Raw genomic sequence first — 17,793 nt, forward strand, 5'->3', positions numbered from 1 at the left:
GGTGGGAAAACAAGGTAAGGGAATACACAACAAATGGTAAGACACTGATAAGTGTACAGCAGCAAAGAATCATGGAGTGTATGTCCCTGCAGGCAGCAGGACAGATAGGTAAGGTGGTTAAGAATGCATGCAGGATATATTTTATGACTTGGTTAGTAAAAAGTAAGAGCAAGGAGGTTTGCTAGAACTGTATAAAACACTAGTCGGGTCAGAGCTAAAGTCCTGCATCCAACTCTGGCCACATATTACAGGAAGGATGTGATTGCACTTGAGAGGGTACACAGCAGATTTAGTAGGATATTGCCAAGAATGGAGAATTTTAGCTATGAGGAAAGATTGGATCGGTTGGTTTTTTTCCCCTTTGGAACAGAGGAAGCTGACAAAAAGATTTAACTGAGGTGCGTAAAATTATGAGGCACTTAAATACAGCAGATAAGGAATTACTTCCCTTAGCAGAGAGGTCAATAACCATGGGGCAATAGATTTATAGTCATTAACAGAAGGATTATAGGGGAGTTGAGGAGAAATTTTTCACACAGAGGGTGATGGTTTGAAACTCATTGCCTGAAAGGGTCGTACAGGAAGAAACCCTCATCGCATTGGATATGCACTTGAAATGCTGTAACCTACAGGGCTGCAGACCAAGAGATGGAAAGTGGGATTAGACTCAATAGCTCTTTTTCAATCGGCAAAGACATGACGGGTTGTATAACCTTCTGCGCTGTAAATTTTCTATGTTCCTTCTATGTTTTTATGAGACTTCAGTTATCTGGAGAGACTTTTAAAAAATTATTTCATGGGAGGTGAGTGTTGCTGGCAAGGCCAACATTTGTTGTCCATCCCTAATTGCCCTTGAAAAGGTGGTGGTGAGCTGCTTTCTTGAACTGCTGCAGTCCACCACCATGCTGTTTGGAAGTTCCAGGATTTTGACCCAGTGACAGTGAAGGAACAGCAATATAGTTCCAACTCAGGATTGTATGTGATTTTAAGGGGAACTTACAGGTGGTGGTGTTTCCACGCGTCTGCTGCCCATGTCATTCTAGATGATAGAAGTCGTGGGGTTGGAAGGTGCTGGTGAAGAAGGCTGGTCATCTTGTACACCGTACATACTGCTGCCACTGCGCGCCGGTGGTGGAGGGAATGAATGTTTTAAGTAGTGGTTGGGGTGCAGATTAAGTGGGTTGCTTTGACCTGGATGGTGTCGAACTTCTCCAGTGTTGTTGGCGCTGGACTCATCCAGAAAGGTGGACAGCATCCCATCACACTCCTGTCCTGTACCTTGTAGATGGTAGACAAGCTTTGTAGAGTCAGGTGGTGAGTTATTCGCCACATAATTCACAGCCTCTGACCTGCTCTTGCAGCCACAGTATATACATGGCTTGTCCAGTTAAGTTTCTGGTCAATGATAACCACCAGGGTGTTGATGGTGGGGGATTCAGCAATGGTAATGCTGTTGAAAGCCATTTGGAAATGGCTAGATTCTCTCTTGTTGGAGATGGTCATTGCCTGGCACTTGTGTGGTGCAAATGTTATTTGTCACTTATCAGCCCAAGCCTGAACATTGTCCAGGTCTTGCTGCATGTGGACACAGACTGCTTCAGTATCTGAAGAGTCATGAATGGTATGGAACACTGCGCAATTAGTGAATCCCCATTTCTGATGTTATGATGGAGGGAAGGTCATTGATGAAGCAGCTGAAGATGGTTGACTTGAGAAGCTAAGGTTGTTCTCCTTAAAGCAGAAAAGATTAAGAGGAGATTTGATAGAGGGGTTCAAAATCATGAATGGTTTTGATAGAGTAAATAAGGAGAAATTGTTTCCAATAGCAGAAGGCTTGGTAACCAAAGAATACAGATTTGAGGTGATTGGTAAAAGCACCAGAGGACTTTCTTTTTTATACAGTGAGTTGTTGTGATCTGGAATGCACTGCCTTAAAGGGCGGTGGATGCAGTCAATAGTAACTTTCAAAAGAGAACTGGATAAATATTTGAAGGGAAAAAATTTACAGAGGAAAGAGCAGGGAAGTGGGAATAATTGGATAGCTCTATCAAAGACTCAGCACAGGCACTATGGGCCAAATGGCCTCCTTCTGTGTTGCATTATTTTATGATTTTATTATAATGTTTTCATATGCATGGAATTTTGGAACACTGTATTGTCTGCAGCTCTTACAATTGAATCTACATGGCCTTAAACTACCACCAGACCACTTCCCTAATTGAAGGTGAAGCTGTCAAAAACACTTAGGTGTTTGCCCCACATTGTGATTTCTGAACAGCATTACATGACTACATGCAAAAGTGAAGCAAAACGCTAGTAGAATGAACAGGCTAAAAATGGCAACTTTAAAATTGGCATTAATACAAATAGCTAATGGCTGTCATGTTTTCACCAATATAAGCAACTTCCTGTTTTAAATACAGTGGCTTTAAGTGGTAGGAATGTATAAAATTTACTAACCACAGCATACTGAAAGCACTTTGAAGATAAAAGATCAGATTTTCAATTTGCCTCCAAGACCGAAATAAAACCCAGACTGTTGCCGTAATAGGTGAAAATCCGCAACACCAGGTTTTAAGTCCAGGCTAAAAAGTGGAAAATGTAATCCTGAAGACTCTTAGGCGGTGAAATTGGTGTTTGGCAGTAGTGTAAAATGGGCAATAGCAAATAAATATGCAGTCCATTTTACACCAAGGTCAATTTTCAGCAGGGTGTAAAAGAGGCTGATGATTCACTATTGCTTGTTATGTGCCACACTGGAGACCAATTTCACCCCCAGAGGTCCAGTTTTTTCCCCTTTTGTCACTGAATCCAGAAAAATAAAAATCTCAGGTTTCAGTGTGCCAGCAAAGATCATTTCTCCCTAATTCTTATAATTAAAGCCAAAACAAAAACAAGTTTCTTACGACTATAAGCAATCTTCTTTAGGTGGTCCTGCAATGTATCACTAAGATCTTCAGGCAGAAAGCTCCTCTCAAGACCCGGAAGTAAAATTCTACATATATATATAAAAAGAAGTGTCGACTTCATACATTTGTTTCTATTTTCTCATTACAGTATGCACAATCACAAATATTCTAAATTAAATTAGTCTGTACTTTTACTGTAATAGCAGATATTAGACAGTTTTTTTACTTCATAATTTTACTATATTAATTATACAGCACTTGTTATAACACTCAAAATGTTCTTAATTGAGTCATTGGTGCACACTTTCCAGCAAACGTCTCTGGAGAGAGATCAAGAGTAGGAAACACAACTGATTTTTTTTGCTCTATATCCTGGGCTGGGAGTTCTTTATTGCTGTTGTGGCTCAAATCAGAAGAAAGTAGGATTGAATCTGGAATCAGATTCATTACCACATTGTATGGTACATTTATTTACAGAACCACACTGTGAGTGAGTACCAAGTATTTTTATTGCAGGAGGTTGCACTTGTTTCTAGCTTTGCCACCACTGAATAGTTTGTGATTTTTCAGGCTCTCCCAGCAAGTTCTTAAAATCATAGGTGATTTTCTGCTGAGGACTTTTAGAAGACATGCAGCTAATCACTCCTTCGCATAAATCCTCCCGTTTCATTGATGGCATTTGATCATACATATAGACATTTTATCAGCCAAGTACTGAGCTGCTTTTACTTGAGAAAAACTATTTTTAAAATTATGTTGATTTAGAAAACAAGGCCCATTACACTATACTGGGTTATTATGGAACAGTATTAATAGTGCCATAGAGTAATTCATGGCACAGAAGGAGACCATTCAGCAGACTGAGTCCATGCCGGCTCTCCATGGAGCAATCCAGTCAGCCCCATTCCCTCACTCGATCCCAGTAACACTGCAAGTTTATTTCCTTCAAGTGCCCATCCAATTTCCTTTTGAAATCATTGATTGTCCCCACTTTCACCACCTTCGTGGGCAGCGAGTTCCAAGTCATTACCACTCGTTGCGTAAAAAGGTTCTTCCTCACATTCCCCCTACATCTCTTGCCCAAAACCTTAAATCTGTGTCCGCTAGTCCTTGTACCATCAGTTAAAGGGAACAGCTTTTCCTTCTCTAACGTATCTAAGCCTGTCGTAATCTTGTACACCTCTATCAAATCTCTCCTCAATCTCCTTTGTTCCAGGGAGAACAAGCCCAGCTTTTCCAACCTAACCTTGTAACTAAAATCCCCTTTCTGGTAAATCACCTCTGCATCCTCTCAAGGACACTCACCTCTTTCCTAAAGTGTGACCAAAATTGGATGCAATACTCTAGTTGGGGCCTAATCAGAGCTTTATAAAGGTTCAGCATAACTTCCCTGCTTTTGCCTCTATTTATGAAGCCCATGATCCCACATGCGTTATGAGAGTTCAAATTCCAACACAGCAGCTGGTGAAATTTAAATTCAATGAATTAAAAAAATTTAATTCATTAATAAAAATCTGGAATTGAAACCTAGTCTCAGTTCAAGGGCAATTAGGGACGGACAACAAATGCTGGCGTTGCCAGTGATGCCCACGTCTCATGAAGGAATAAAAAAAATGCTTTGCTAACCACTCTCTCAATATATCCTGTCACCTTGATGCATGTGCACACCTAGGTCCCTATGTTTCTGCACTCTTTAGAACTGCGCTATTAAGTCTATATTGCGTCACCCTATCTCTTCTGCCAAAATGCATTAACTCACACTTGTCTGTATTAAATTCCATTTTCCACTTGTTTGCCCATTCTGCTAGCCTATGTCCTGTTGCAGGCCATTTGTATCATCCTCACTGTTTGCAACTCCTCCAAGTTTGGTATCATTGGCAAATTTTGAAATTCTACTCTGTGTTCCAAGATCCAAGTCATTATTTATATATAAGCAAAAAAAAAAACTTGTCCTAGCACTGACCCTTGTGGTACATCACTTTTGTTCAGACTGGAGGATGGTAGACAATCATTTACCATTACTCGCTGTTTTCTATCCTTGAGCCAACTTTTTTTTTTATCCAATTGGACACTGACCTTCCTATTCCATGAGCCTCAATTTTGTTCATCAGCTTTTTTCCTGATACTTTGTTGAGCGCTTTCTTAAAATCCATACAGACAACATCCACCACAATCCCTTAATCAAGCTTCTCTGTTACTTCATCAAAAAATTCAATTAGATTAGTCAAGCATGACCTGCATTTTACAAATCCATGCTGTCTATCCTTACTTAACTCAAACCTCCCAAAGTGCCTGTTGATTTTTTTCTCTTGATTATGATTTCTAAAATCTTACCCATCACTGGTGTTAAACTAACTGGCCTGTAGTTGCTAGGACTGTCTGGACACCCTTTGCCACTCTCCAATCCTCTGGCCCCTCCCCGTATCTAGGGAAGATTGGAAGATTATGGCAAGCCCTTCCGCCATCTCCATCCCCACTTCCTTTAGCAACGTGGGATGCAAGCTGTCCGGACCAGGTGACTTATCTACCCTAAGCATAGCCAGCCTTCCCAGCACCTTCCTCTCAATTTTTACCCTAACCATTGCCTCTACTCTCTCCGCTTCTACCGATATTGTCAGATTCCTCTTTCTTAGTAAACACTGATACAAAGTACTCTTAAGTATTCCAGCCTTGCCCTGCACAGTGAAGTGAGTTGCAAAGGCTTGCCTTTTTTAGGGCAGTGGGGAGTGAACAAAGTTGAGCACAGATGTGTTCTCCACAAAGGAGATCAAATACGTGCCAAGGGATTGGGGGATTTCAGTTAGAAGGTTAGGTTGGAAAAATTGGGGTTGTTCTCCCTGGAGCCATGCAGATTGAGGGGAGATTTTACAGAGGTGTACAAGATGATGATAGACTTAGATAAGTTAGCCAAGGAAAACTGTTCCCATTAACTCATGGTGCACTAGGGGACACAGATTGAATGTTTTGGGCAAGAGATGCAGGGGGAATGTGAGGAAGAACATTTTTACACAGCAACTGGTAATGACCTGGAACATGCTGCCCATGAGGGTGGTCGAAGCAGAGACAATCGATAACTTCAAGTGGAAATTGGATGAGCACTTGAAGGAAATAAACTTGCAGGACTGTAGGAATTGATTGGGGGAGTGGGACTGACTAGATTGCTCCACAGAGAGCTGGCATGGGCTGAATGGCCTCCTCCTAAGCTGTAAATGACTAACTCACCTCTAAGCATATATTACCCTCTTTGTCCCGAATGGGCCCCACTCCACGTCTTAGTACCTGCTTACTACTTACATGCCAGTAGAAGATTTTTGGTTTCCCATTCTATTCTCATAGTCTCTCATTGCCAGTCTTATTTTCCTCTTCACCTCTCCTCTCAACTTATTGTATTTGGCCTAGTTCTCACTTGAAAAATTCACCTGGTATGCATCATACACATTTTTTTTGTTTCATATAATCTCCATCTCCCTCGTCATCCAAGGAGCCCTGTTTTTGGTTCCTCTATCTTTCACCCTTGTTGGAATGTACCTAGCCTGTACCTGAAGCATCTCTTCCTTATAGCTAACTGATGCATTACAGTTTTGCCTCAGTCTTTGATCCCATTTTATCCTGGATAGATCCCTTCTCATCACATGAAATTAGCCCTTTCCAATCTAGCTGATATCGTTCTTTATGATACAATGATCATTCTTACTCAAGTGCTTCCCCACAGACACTTGGCTGACCCCATTCCCAACACCAGATCCAGTAATGCCTCCTTTCTATTTGGGCCACATACTGATCAAGGAGTGTTCCTGAACACAATCCAGAAATTCCTCCCCCTGCTTTCCCTTTACTCTAAAATTATCAATATTTGGGGAATTTAAGTCCCCCAATATCACCACTCTATAATTCTTGCACATCTCTGATTTCCCTGCAGATTTTCTCCTCTCCCTCACTATTTGGAGCCCTATAGAATACCCCGAGTAGCGTATTCTTTTTGTTTCTCAACTCTAACTAAATGGATTCTGTCTTTCCTCCCTCAAGGTCTTCCCCTCTTTCCAACACTACAATTTCTTCCCTAATCAGTTCTGCCCCCAAGTGTCTTGAACAAGACTGTTGAACAGACCATCATACCATTCAGGCTAAACCAACATCATTAAAGATAAATTATCTGGTCATTACTATTTGTGGAAGCTTGCTGTGTATAAATTGATTAATGCATTTCCTACATCATAATAGTGACTAGACTTCAAAAGTACTTTTTAAATGAGGTGTAAAATTGAAGGGGATAAAAATGTCTAGGGAAGAATGAAACTAAAAAAATATCCTGACAGTATGTTTGGTTTCATGTACAGTCATATTGTTCCATAATCCTGTATATTTTCTCAGTGAACCTGAAGTTCTTGCTTTTTACAGGCTGATGTGGTCATACTTATTACAATAACAAAGTTTTGTTCATTCAGCGCAACTCTATTGATCTTGTATCATCTTCAAATCTTCATTATCAGCCCAGTTTTTCCCTGATTCTGACTCTGCTTTTCCAACCCAATTGTTTTTCCCCCATTATCCCAAAAGCAGAGATTTCCAAAGCTTTAATGTTAAACACTGATTTTGAAAAAGGTCTTTTCTTTCCCAGGCAATGTATGCTTTCTTTTCTCCTAAAAGCTATGTTTCTATGGATAATTGCAGCCATCTAGTTAGTACCTCATTTAAGGCTATTCTTCACATAAGCCTTCAGAGAATACGTATAGTGGAAAGCATCACAACTCAGCTCAACCCTGCCTTCACTGGACAATTGAATATGTTCAAAGAATCATAGAATGGTTACAGAACAAAAAGAGGCCATTCAGCCCATCATATCCCTGCTAGCTCTCTGCAAGAGCCTATCAGCTAGTCCCACTCCCCACCTTTTCCCCGTAGCCCAATTTGATTTCTGTTCAGCTGCTTATCCAATTTCCTTTTGAAAGCCACGATTGAATCTGCCTCCACCACTCTCTCAAGCAGCGCATTCCAGATCCTAAACATTTGTCACATAAAACAGTTTTTCCTCATGTTGCCATTGCTTATTTTACCACTCACCTTAAATCGGTGCCACTCACCTTAAATCGGTGCCCCGCTGGTTCTTAATCCTTCTACTAACGAAAACAGTTTCTCTCTATCTACTCTGTCTAGACCCCTCGATCAAATCTCCTCACAATCTCCTCTGCTCTAAAAAGAGAACAGCCCCAGCTACTCCAATCTATCCTTGTAACTCTCATCTCTGGAATCATTCTCTTTTCTGCACCCTCACTAAAGTTTTCACAACATTCCTAAAATGTGGTGCCCAGAATTGGACAAAATTCTCCTGTTGAGTGTTTTATAAAGGTTCACCATACTTCCTTACTTTTGTACCTCTATTGATAAAATCCAGGATTCCTTTTTAATCACTATTATGCCACCTTCAATGATCTGTACATATATACACCAGGTGTCTCTGTTTCTGCACCTCCTTTAGAATTGTACCCTTGAGATTATATTGCCTCTCCTCAATCTTCCTACCAAAATGTATCACTTCACACCTCTCTGCATTAAATTTAATCTGTCACATGTCCATGCATTCTACCAGCCTGTATTTGTCCTCTTAGGTCATCAATATCCTCCTCAAAATTCACAATACTTTCAAGTTTTTGTGTCATCTGCAAATTTTGACCTTGTGCCCTGGACACCCGGATCTAGGTCATTAATATATAAAGAAAAACAGTGGTCCTAATACCAACCTCTGGGGAACCCCACTGTATACTTTCCTCCAATATGAAAAACAACTGTTCACCACTACTCTTTCTTGTCACTCAGCCAACTTCACAACCATGCTGCCACTGTCCCCTTTATTCCATGGGTTTTAAATTTACTGACAAGCCTCTTTTGTGGCACTTTATCAAACATCTTTTGGAAGTCCATTTATGCCACATCAACCACATTAGCCTCATCAATCCTCTCTGTTACCTCATCAAAAAACTCAATCAAGTTAGTTAAACACGATATGCCCACAACAAATCCATGCTGGCTTTCCTTAATTAATCACACTTATCCAAGTGACTGTTCATTTTGTCCCGGATCATTGTTTCTAAAACCTTTCCCACCACCAAGGTTAAACTGAAAGGCTTGTAGTTGTAGTCCTCTGGCACAACCCCTGTAACTGATTGCACAATGCTCAGCATCATTCGTGACTCCTCAGATACTGAAGCAGTCAGTGTAGAAATGCAGCAAGTCCTGGACAATATCCAGGCTTGGGCTGATAAGTGGCAAGTAACATTCGCCCCACACAAGTGCCAGGCAATAACCATCTCAAACAAGAAAGAATCTGACCATTTTCCCTTGACATTCAACGGCATTACGATCACTGAATCCCCCACTATCAACATTAACCAGAAACTGAACCGGAGTAGTATATAAATACCGTGGCTACAAGAGCAGGACAGAGACTAGGAATCCTGTGGCGAGTAACTAACCTCCTGACTCCCCAAAGCCTGTCCACCATTTACAAGGCACAAGTCAGGAGTGTGATGGAATACTCTCCACCTGCCTGGATGGGTGCAGCTCCAACAACATTCAAGAAGCTCGACACCATCCAGGACAAAGCAGCCTGCCTGATTGGCAGCCCATCCACAAACATTCACTCCCTCCACCACCGACATACAGTGGCAGCAATGTGTACCATCTACAAGATGCACTGCAGCAGCGCACCAAGGCTCCTTCGACAGCACCTTCCAAACCCGTGACCTCCACCACCTAGAAGGACAAGGGCAGCAGATGCGTGGGAACACCATCACCTGCAAGTTCCCCTCCAAGCCACGCACCATCCTGACTTGGAATTATATCGCTGTTCCTTCACTGTCGCTGGCTCAAAACCCTGGAACTCCCTTCCTAATAGCACTGTGGGTGTATCTACCCCACATGGACTGCAGCTGTTCAAGAAAGTAGCTCACCACCACCTTCTCATGGACAATTAGGAATGGGCAATAAATGTTGGCCTGGCCAGCGACGCCCACATCCCATGAAAAATGAATAAATAAAAAAAACTAAAGGCAGATTGGAAGATTATGGCCAGTACCTCCACAATTTCTACCCTTGCCTCCCTCAGCATCCTCACATTTTCCATTGAAAGCCACTGAACAACAGAAGAAGGGACTCTGGCTGCTTTACCCATCTCCAACCCATTTGAACTGCCCCAATACTAGTCCAACTGAGACTAGTGTATGAGATCAGGAAAGAAATATGGGAACTTCCCAATCTGTATGGCACAGTAAGACAGTAAAATGAAACACATTTTCATTACAAACATTGCAGATTATTTTACCATATTTAAATTTGCTGCCAGGGTATTGAACTAAACAATTAAAAAATACTATTGGGATAATAAGAGCAAAACTGAGTGAAGCTATTTTATACTCTTGTTTGTAAAGGCTTACCGTGGAAATTTTGCTGAGTCAGTAAATACAGGCTCATCACATGCACTGATTTGGAACTTTACAAAGGATCCATTGCTGACTGGTAGTAGTTGAAAGTTTTTAAGGGAACTGTATTGCTCATCACTTAGAACATACTCTAGAAGCATCAATTTTTGCTCACGTGGGATCGTGCCCAAATCACAATGCTGAAGAATGCTGCGTAAATATCCGGGAGTGACCACATTTAAGTCACTTTGGTTTTCTAGAGTGAATAATATGGCCTTAAACACATGACTTGGGACTCTAACCAAGGGCTGAGCTTCTTTTATCAAAAAACTCTCTATTGCCCGTCTTATGTCAAGCCTATCATAGCACTGTAAAAAGATTGCTTTGTCAGCTCTTATCCATTTATCTTCACAGGCAGCCAAGCATAGAACATTAAGTTCCAGCAAACGTTTGATGGTTTCCTTAGTTATCTTAACCCAACGCTCTTTATGATTCATTTTTTCATAGTCTGGCCATAAACGATACACTGATGAGGGTTTTAGCACTGAAGTTTGAGCTAGAGTAATGGCATCCAGGATAAGTTGGCAGTAAGCACAAGGAAGGATTTTCTCAATGAGTAGCTCATTCCACTTGGCTGCTTCATCATACCTTTGGTCTGATTCAACCCACTTGATATGCCTTCGGTTGTCTGAAAGTCCAAAGAAGGCATTTACATGGACAGGCAATCCAGTCTTGTTGGCCTCATTATTTGGGAGTGGTAGAAAGAAACTAAGGCGTCCTTCAAAGTCTGTTCTTGAGCCAGCTTCTGTAGTTTCTGCTTTACTCAATGGAAAAGCCAGTCCAACATATGGAGTATAACTTAACCTCTCAGCAAGATCATCTAAGTTAGCCCATTCACCTGCGCTGCCTGTGCAATTTGTTATTAACCAGTGATTGTGGTGTTCTTCTGTCGCAATGCGATGTGAAATAGCTCTAATGCATGTAGAAGTTTTAATATTGGAGACCAATTCCTGCCTTTCAACATTGAGGTTATGATTAAAAGAGGGTATGTACTCAGGCGGCAAGGCAGTTATCTCTAGAAGGACCTTTACATTTCCACTGGTGTCAATGTGCTTAATACAGACTGAAGCAACATTTCTGAGAAACAGGAGACTCATATCTTCATCTGCTCGGAAGGAATCAAAAAGATCAAAGATTTTATCTTTGTCATACAAATTGTCTAATATCTCTGAAGGTTCAGTTCTCAATGGAAACCTAAATAAAGTTCCCTTGAAATACTGCTCTTTTAGAGCGTTAGTCCATGTTATGGTCCCAGTTGCTTCCATGGCGTATCTGAATGGCCTGAACTGATCTCTGGAATGTTCAAGAGCTTTCCTGTCCTCAAGGTCATCAAGAGACCATATATACCCTGCTTCCTGTTCTCCAAACAGCTTTTCTTGTGGGTCAAATATACCAATATATTTCCCACTGAATATGCTTGGTAAATCTATTGGAAAGAAAAATTGAAAATAGTTTCAAGCGAGTACAATGCCACCTGTATAAGCACACCAATGTCAATTTAACCTTCAAGTTCCAAAACTAAACTTAAACAGATTTTAATTTCAATAGACTTATCTGTGAAATAATTAGTTATCTTGAACATATGCTGGCAAATAACACCATATTCATGTTTTATTTTGCACTATTGCTTGTCTCTTTAGCAAAAGTGACTATTATTTTCACAGCACTTTTTCATACTATTATATACACACAAGTAACAATTACAAATGGCTAACTTACCAAAAAAAAAAACAATTAAAATGGAACTTTTTATAGTTATATTAAAATGTCATACTCTTTTGTATACTAAAAATAAATCTTTCACCTGTGATGTGATAAACAGTATTGAATCCAAGGCCAAATTGGCCAACTTTGCTGGGATCATTCCGCTTGTTACTGATTCCTGTAGTTTGAATGCTAAGCCAATCCTCTTCTGAGAACACAGAATTATTATACACTATGAGAGCTGGGCCTAAAGGAGAAAAACAAAAGCAGGGGTTGCAAAGATGATATTAGTGACTGGTGACATTGATTCCCTTCTCAAAGAAAAGGAATTTTAATCCCTTCTTTCTGAGAAGGTATGTCAACATCAAAAACTCTGGCACATTTAATCCAACACATTTTAAGTCCCAGCAGTATTAACGGCTTTGTTTTATTACAACTTATGTCAGCAGGACCCTATCATTACATTGCAGTGATAGTAAATCTGCCAAAACACGGACGGTAAGAAACATGGGAAGTTGTCATTTTGCCTTTTGGGATTGTAGAATTTTCAACAGAAACCTACTGAATTGTCTCACTTATGTTCACAAAGTTAAAACGGTCCCCATCATGTCCACATCATTAGGTAGGACTGTATCTTTTTATTACAATTTGTTTTGGAACTTATCAGTTACCTTGAGAAAAACAAATCTGAATTTCTAAATTCCTTTATAATCTTTGTTGTCTTTTATCTGCTTTGCATCCTGAATGCACTTACCTTGAAACTTTTTAAGATCCTTCATAAACACAGATGTTGTCCCATAAGTTCGTTCATCAAATATAAACACTACCTCATTAGCCTCAGCATCATCTGCATTTTGAATCAGTTCCTGTGCAGAAAGAAATTAAAGAACACTTAGCATTTGCTGCCTGGTGAAGCAGTCCTATCTCTTCAGATCAGCAAAGCACAATGGGAGAGAGAAGTCTTTAAATGCAGCGCAGGAAACACCAGCAGTGGCAGAGCAGCAAAGCACAGTGGGAGAGAGGAACCTTTAAAAACAGCATAGAAAACACTGGCAGCAGCAGAACAACAAAGTACTGCAGGAGACAGAGGAGCCTTTAAACACAGTGCAGGAAATACCGGCAGCAGCAAAGCACAACGGGAGAGAGCAGCAGCGGTTGGGATATATTGCAAAATGACATCATAGGACAAGGTGTCACGTGCAGCAAGCAAGCTTTTAATTTTTATTGTAATTTAATTAAATCAACTATAAAGTAAGACTAGATTAACAGTGTAAAACTAAAGCCAACTTTTAATTACAATTAGTGTTCAATTAATTAATCAAATCTAGGGATAAGGTTAAAATTAATTAGAAAGGGACAGCAACACTAAATTGAATTTTTCAGTAAATTAAAACCGGAGGTATATTGATAATAAGTGTTAAGTAAAACATTTAAGTTAATTTCCCTATAAAATAAAGGGACGTCAGCACAAGGGAAGAAGCTGACTGCTGAGCAGCTGGTGCGTCTATTTATTTAAGTCTCCAGTTTATTTCTGCTATCAGTTAATAAATCGAGGTATGACAGAATATCTTAGTCCTGTGGAATGCACAGCCTGTCCCATGTGGGACTTCTTGTAAGTGTCATCAGCTGGAGCCTGCGATCATGGTCCAAATAGGTACAAACTAGCAGTTTGCTAGTGCTATTGGCGAGGGTTTAAACTACCTCGGCACGATAGTTAGGAACCTGCAGGCAACATTAAAGAGCGAAAACAAGGTGCACAAAGAATTGGGAGAGATGACAGTGCACGAGTAATAGTAAGGCATTAGGTGGTGTCAGAGCAAAAAGGAATGCAATAAATTAGGTTTACAGTGCATGGAGTGTGTTAAATAAGGCTGGTGAGCTGCAGCATAGGTAACATGTGGGAGCATTACGTTGTGGCAATAACAGATGTCAGGTTGATAATACAAGAGTGAACCAGGTTGAATATGGAAAGTTCAGAGGGGAAGTGAAAAAATAAAAGCAGCAGACAGAGTATGAGAAGAGACTAGCAAAGATAATAAAAGGGAATCCAAAAGCCTTCTATAGGCATATAAATAGTAAACTGGTGGTAAAAGGAGTAGGACTGATTAGGCACCTAAAAGGGGATTTACGCATGGAAGCTGAGGGCATGGGTGAGGTACTAAAGACAACTTTGCATCTGTCTTTTCCAAGGAAGATGCTGCCAAAGGCATAGTGGAAGAGGTGGTAGTTAAGACACTGGAAGAGCTAAAAATAGTTAAAGAGGTATTCAAAAGGTTGGCTATATTTAAAGTTGATAAGTCTCCAGGACAGGGTCAGATGCATCCAAGGAGAAAGAGGGAAGTAAGGGTGGAAATTGCAGAGGCACTGGCCATAATCTTTCAATCCTCCTTCGATACAGGGGCTGTGGCAGTGGACTGGAAAATTGCAAATGTTACACCCCTGTTCAAAAAAGGATATACGGTTAGCAACTACAGGCCAGTCAGTTTAACCTCGGTGGTGAGAAAGCTTTGAGAAATAATATGGGACAGTCCCTTGTATAAATGTGGATTAATTAAGGAAGGCCAGCATGGTTTTGCTAAAGGAACATCATGTTTAACTAATTTGAGTGTTAAGGGAAAATCGTGTTTAACTGATCTGATTTGAGTTTTTAGATGAAGTAACAGGTTGATGAGGGAAATACAGTTAACAGGATATACATGGATTCCAAAAGACGTTTGATAAAGTGCCACATAACAAGCTTGTTAGCAAAGTTGAGGCCCATGAAAAACATTCAAAAGGAGATATTCAAGGGGTTCACAGTAAACATGTTTCCACAAAGAAAAAGGTTGGGACGGCCAAATCTAAAGCCCCGTGGATATCAAGGAGCTTACAGGATAAGATAAGGCAGAAAAGGAAAGCTTATGTCCAACACAGAGTACTCAATACTACAGAAAGCCAAGAAGAGTATAGAAAGCGGAAGGGGGAAATCAATAAGAAAATTAGGAAAGCAATTAGAGGGCATGAAAGAATATTGGAAAGCAAAATCAAGATGAACCCAAAGATGTTTTATAATACATTAGGAGTAAAAGGATAACGAAGGAGAGAGTAGGGCCCATAAAAGACTAAAAAATAATCTATGTGTATGGATGGAAGGTGTTGGTATGGTTCTTAAGGAATACTTTGTGTCTGTCTTCACAAAAGAGGTGGACGATGCAGATATTGTAGTTAAGGAAGAGAGGTGTGAAGTAGTGGATGTGAAAAACATAGGGAGAGTGGAAGTATTAATAGGATTAGCATCCTTGAAAGTGGATAAATCACCAGGGCTAAATAAAACATACCCCAGACTGTAAAAGAAACCAGAGAGGAAATAGCAGGTCAGACCATCATTTTCCAGTCCTCACTAGATACAGGTATGGTGTCAGAGGATTAGAGGACTGCTAACGTTGTACCTTTGTTTAAAAAGGGAGCGAGGGATAGACCGAATAATTACAGGCCAGTCAGTCTAACCTCAGTAGTGGGCAAATTATTGGAATCTATTCTGAGAGACAGGATAAACTGTCACTTAGAAGGACATGGATTATTCAAGGATAGTCAGCATGGATTTGTTAAGGGAAGATCTTGTCTGACTTGCAAGTACATAGTTCCCTGAAAGTGGCAACACAGGTAGACAGGGTGGTGAAGAAGGCGTATGGCATGCTTGCCTTCATCGGCCGAGGCACTGAGTACAAGAGTTAGGATGTTATGTTACCGTTGTACATAACGTTGGTTAGGCCGCATTTGGAGTACTGTGTGCAGTTCTGGTCGCCGCACTACAGGAAAGATGTGATTAAGCTAGAGAGGGTGCAGAAAAGATTCACAAGGATGTTGCCTGGTTTGGAGGGCTTGAGTTATAAAGAGAGATTGGATAGGCTGGGTCTGTTTTCCCTGGAGCGAAGGAGGCTGAGAGGGGACATGATAGAGGTATATAAAATTATGAGAGGCATAGATAGGGTAGATAGCCAGAGACTGTTTCCCATGTTAGGGGTGACTAAAGCTAGAGGGCATAGCTTTAAAGTGAGAGGGAGGAAGTTTAAAGGGGAATCAAAGGGGTAAATTTTTCACACAATGAATAGTGGGTATCTGGAATGAGCTGCCAGAGGAGGTGGTGGAGGCAGGAACAGTAGCAACATTTAAGAGGCATCTGGACAGGTACTTGAATGAGCAAGGCATAGAGGGATATGGAATTAATGCAGGCAGGTGGGATTAGTATAGATAGGCATTATGGTCGGCATGGACGCAGTGGGCCAAAGGGCCTGTTTCTATGCTGTATGACTCTATGACTAATTTGAATTGAGTTTTTTGAAGATAGATTGATGAGTAGTGCAGCTGATGTGGTCTACATGGATTTTAGTAAGGCTTTTGACGAGGTCCCATGTGGCAGACTGATCAAAAAAAAAAGCTCATGGAATCCATGGAAATGTAGCAAGCTGGATACAAAATTGGCTCAGAGGCAGGAAACAAAGGGCAATTGTTGACGGGTGTTTTTGCGACTGTTTCCAGTGGAGTTCCGCAGGGTTCAGGACAAGATCCCTTTCTTTTTGTGGTAGAGATCAATGATTTGGATGTAAATGTAGAGGGCATGATAAAGAAGTTTGCAGATGACACAAAAATTGGCCATATGGTTGATAGCGAGGAGGATAGCTGTAGGAAGATATCGATGGACTTGTCAGGTGTGTAGAAAAGTGGCAAACGGAATTCAACCCGGAGAAGTGTGAGGTGATGCATTTGGGGAGGTCAAACAAGGCAAAGGAATACACAATTAATGGGAGAATACGGAGAGGTGTAGAGGAGTTGAAGGACCTTGGAGTGAATGTCGACAGTTCCCTGAAGGTAGCAGGACAGGTCGATAAGGCGATTAAGGCGGCATTATGGAATCCTTTCCTTTATTAGCCGAGGTATAGAATACAAGAGCAGTGAGGTTATGCTGGAACTGTATAAATCGTTGGTTCGGTCACAACTTGAGCACTGTGTGCAGTTTTGGTCATTTCATTACAGAAAGGATATAATTGCACTAGGAACATAGGAGCAGGAGTAGGCCATTCAGCCCATCGAGCCTGCCCTGCCATTCAATATGATCATGGCTGGTCATCCACTTCAACGCCTTTTTCTCACACTATCCTCATACCCCTTTATGTCATTGGTATTTAGAAATCTGTCAATCTCTGCTTTCAACATAGTCAATGACTGAGCTTCCACAGCCCCCTGAGGTAGAGAATTCCAAAGATTCACAACCCTCTGAGTAAAGAAATTTCTCCTCATCTCCGTCCTAGGTCGCTTCCCCCTTATTTTGAAATTGTGTCCCCTAGTTCTAGACTCCCCAGCCAGGGGAAGCATCTTAGCTGCACCTACCCTGTCTATCCCTTTAAGTATTTTGTAGGTTTCAATGAAATCACCTCTCATTCTTCGAAACTCTGGAGAATACAAGCCCAGTTTCCCCAATCTCTCTTCATAGGACAGTCCCGCCATCCCAGGAACAAGCCTGGTGAATCTTCATTGCACTCCCTCTATGGCAATAATACTCTTCCTAAGGTAAGGGGATCAAAACTGCACACACTACTCCAAGTGCAGTCTAACCAAGGTTCTATACAATTGAAGCAAGACTTCACTACTCCTGTACTCAAATCCTCTTGCGATAAAGGCTAACATACCATTAGCCTTCTTAATTGCTTGCTGCACCTTACAATTTA

At 40.9% G+C, this 17,793-nt stretch overlaps 1 protein-coding gene and 1 long non-coding RNA gene across 17 annotated transcripts in view; one reads left to right on the plus strand and one right to left on the minus strand.

Annotated features, from left to right (window-relative positions):
* Positions 1-17,793, plus strand: part of LOC137353506 (uncharacterized) — a 691,250-nt gene that overhangs the window by 208,841 nt on the left and 464,616 nt on the right. The window lies entirely within an intron of this gene.
* sacs2 (sacsin molecular chaperone 2) overlaps positions 1-17,793 on the minus strand; it is a 171,903-nt gene that overhangs the window by 25,012 nt on the left and 129,098 nt on the right. For 14 of the 16 annotated variants that reach the window (XM_068019872.1, XM_068019871.1, XM_068019863.1 and 11 more), the window contains 4 exons: positions 12,843-12,954; positions 12,189-12,335; positions 10,340-11,810; positions 2,907-2,995 (listed from right to left, as the gene is read on the minus strand). In XM_068019872.1, the coding sequence (XP_067875973.1) occupies positions 2,907-2,995; positions 10,340-11,810; positions 12,189-12,335; positions 12,843-12,954 (1,819 nt within the window). Of the gene's footprint in view, positions 1-2,906; positions 2,996-10,339; positions 11,811-12,188; positions 12,336-12,842; positions 12,955-17,793 lie in introns of those variants that run through there. The other 2 variants (XM_068019862.1, XM_068019874.1) reach the window with 2 other exon arrangements.

This window comes from Heterodontus francisci, chromosome 41 (genome assembly GCF_036365525.1).
Source record: "Heterodontus francisci isolate sHetFra1 chromosome 41, sHetFra1.hap1, whole genome shotgun sequence".
In the NCBI taxonomy this organism is placed as follows: domain Eukaryota; kingdom Metazoa; phylum Chordata; class Chondrichthyes; order Heterodontiformes; family Heterodontidae; genus Heterodontus; species Heterodontus francisci.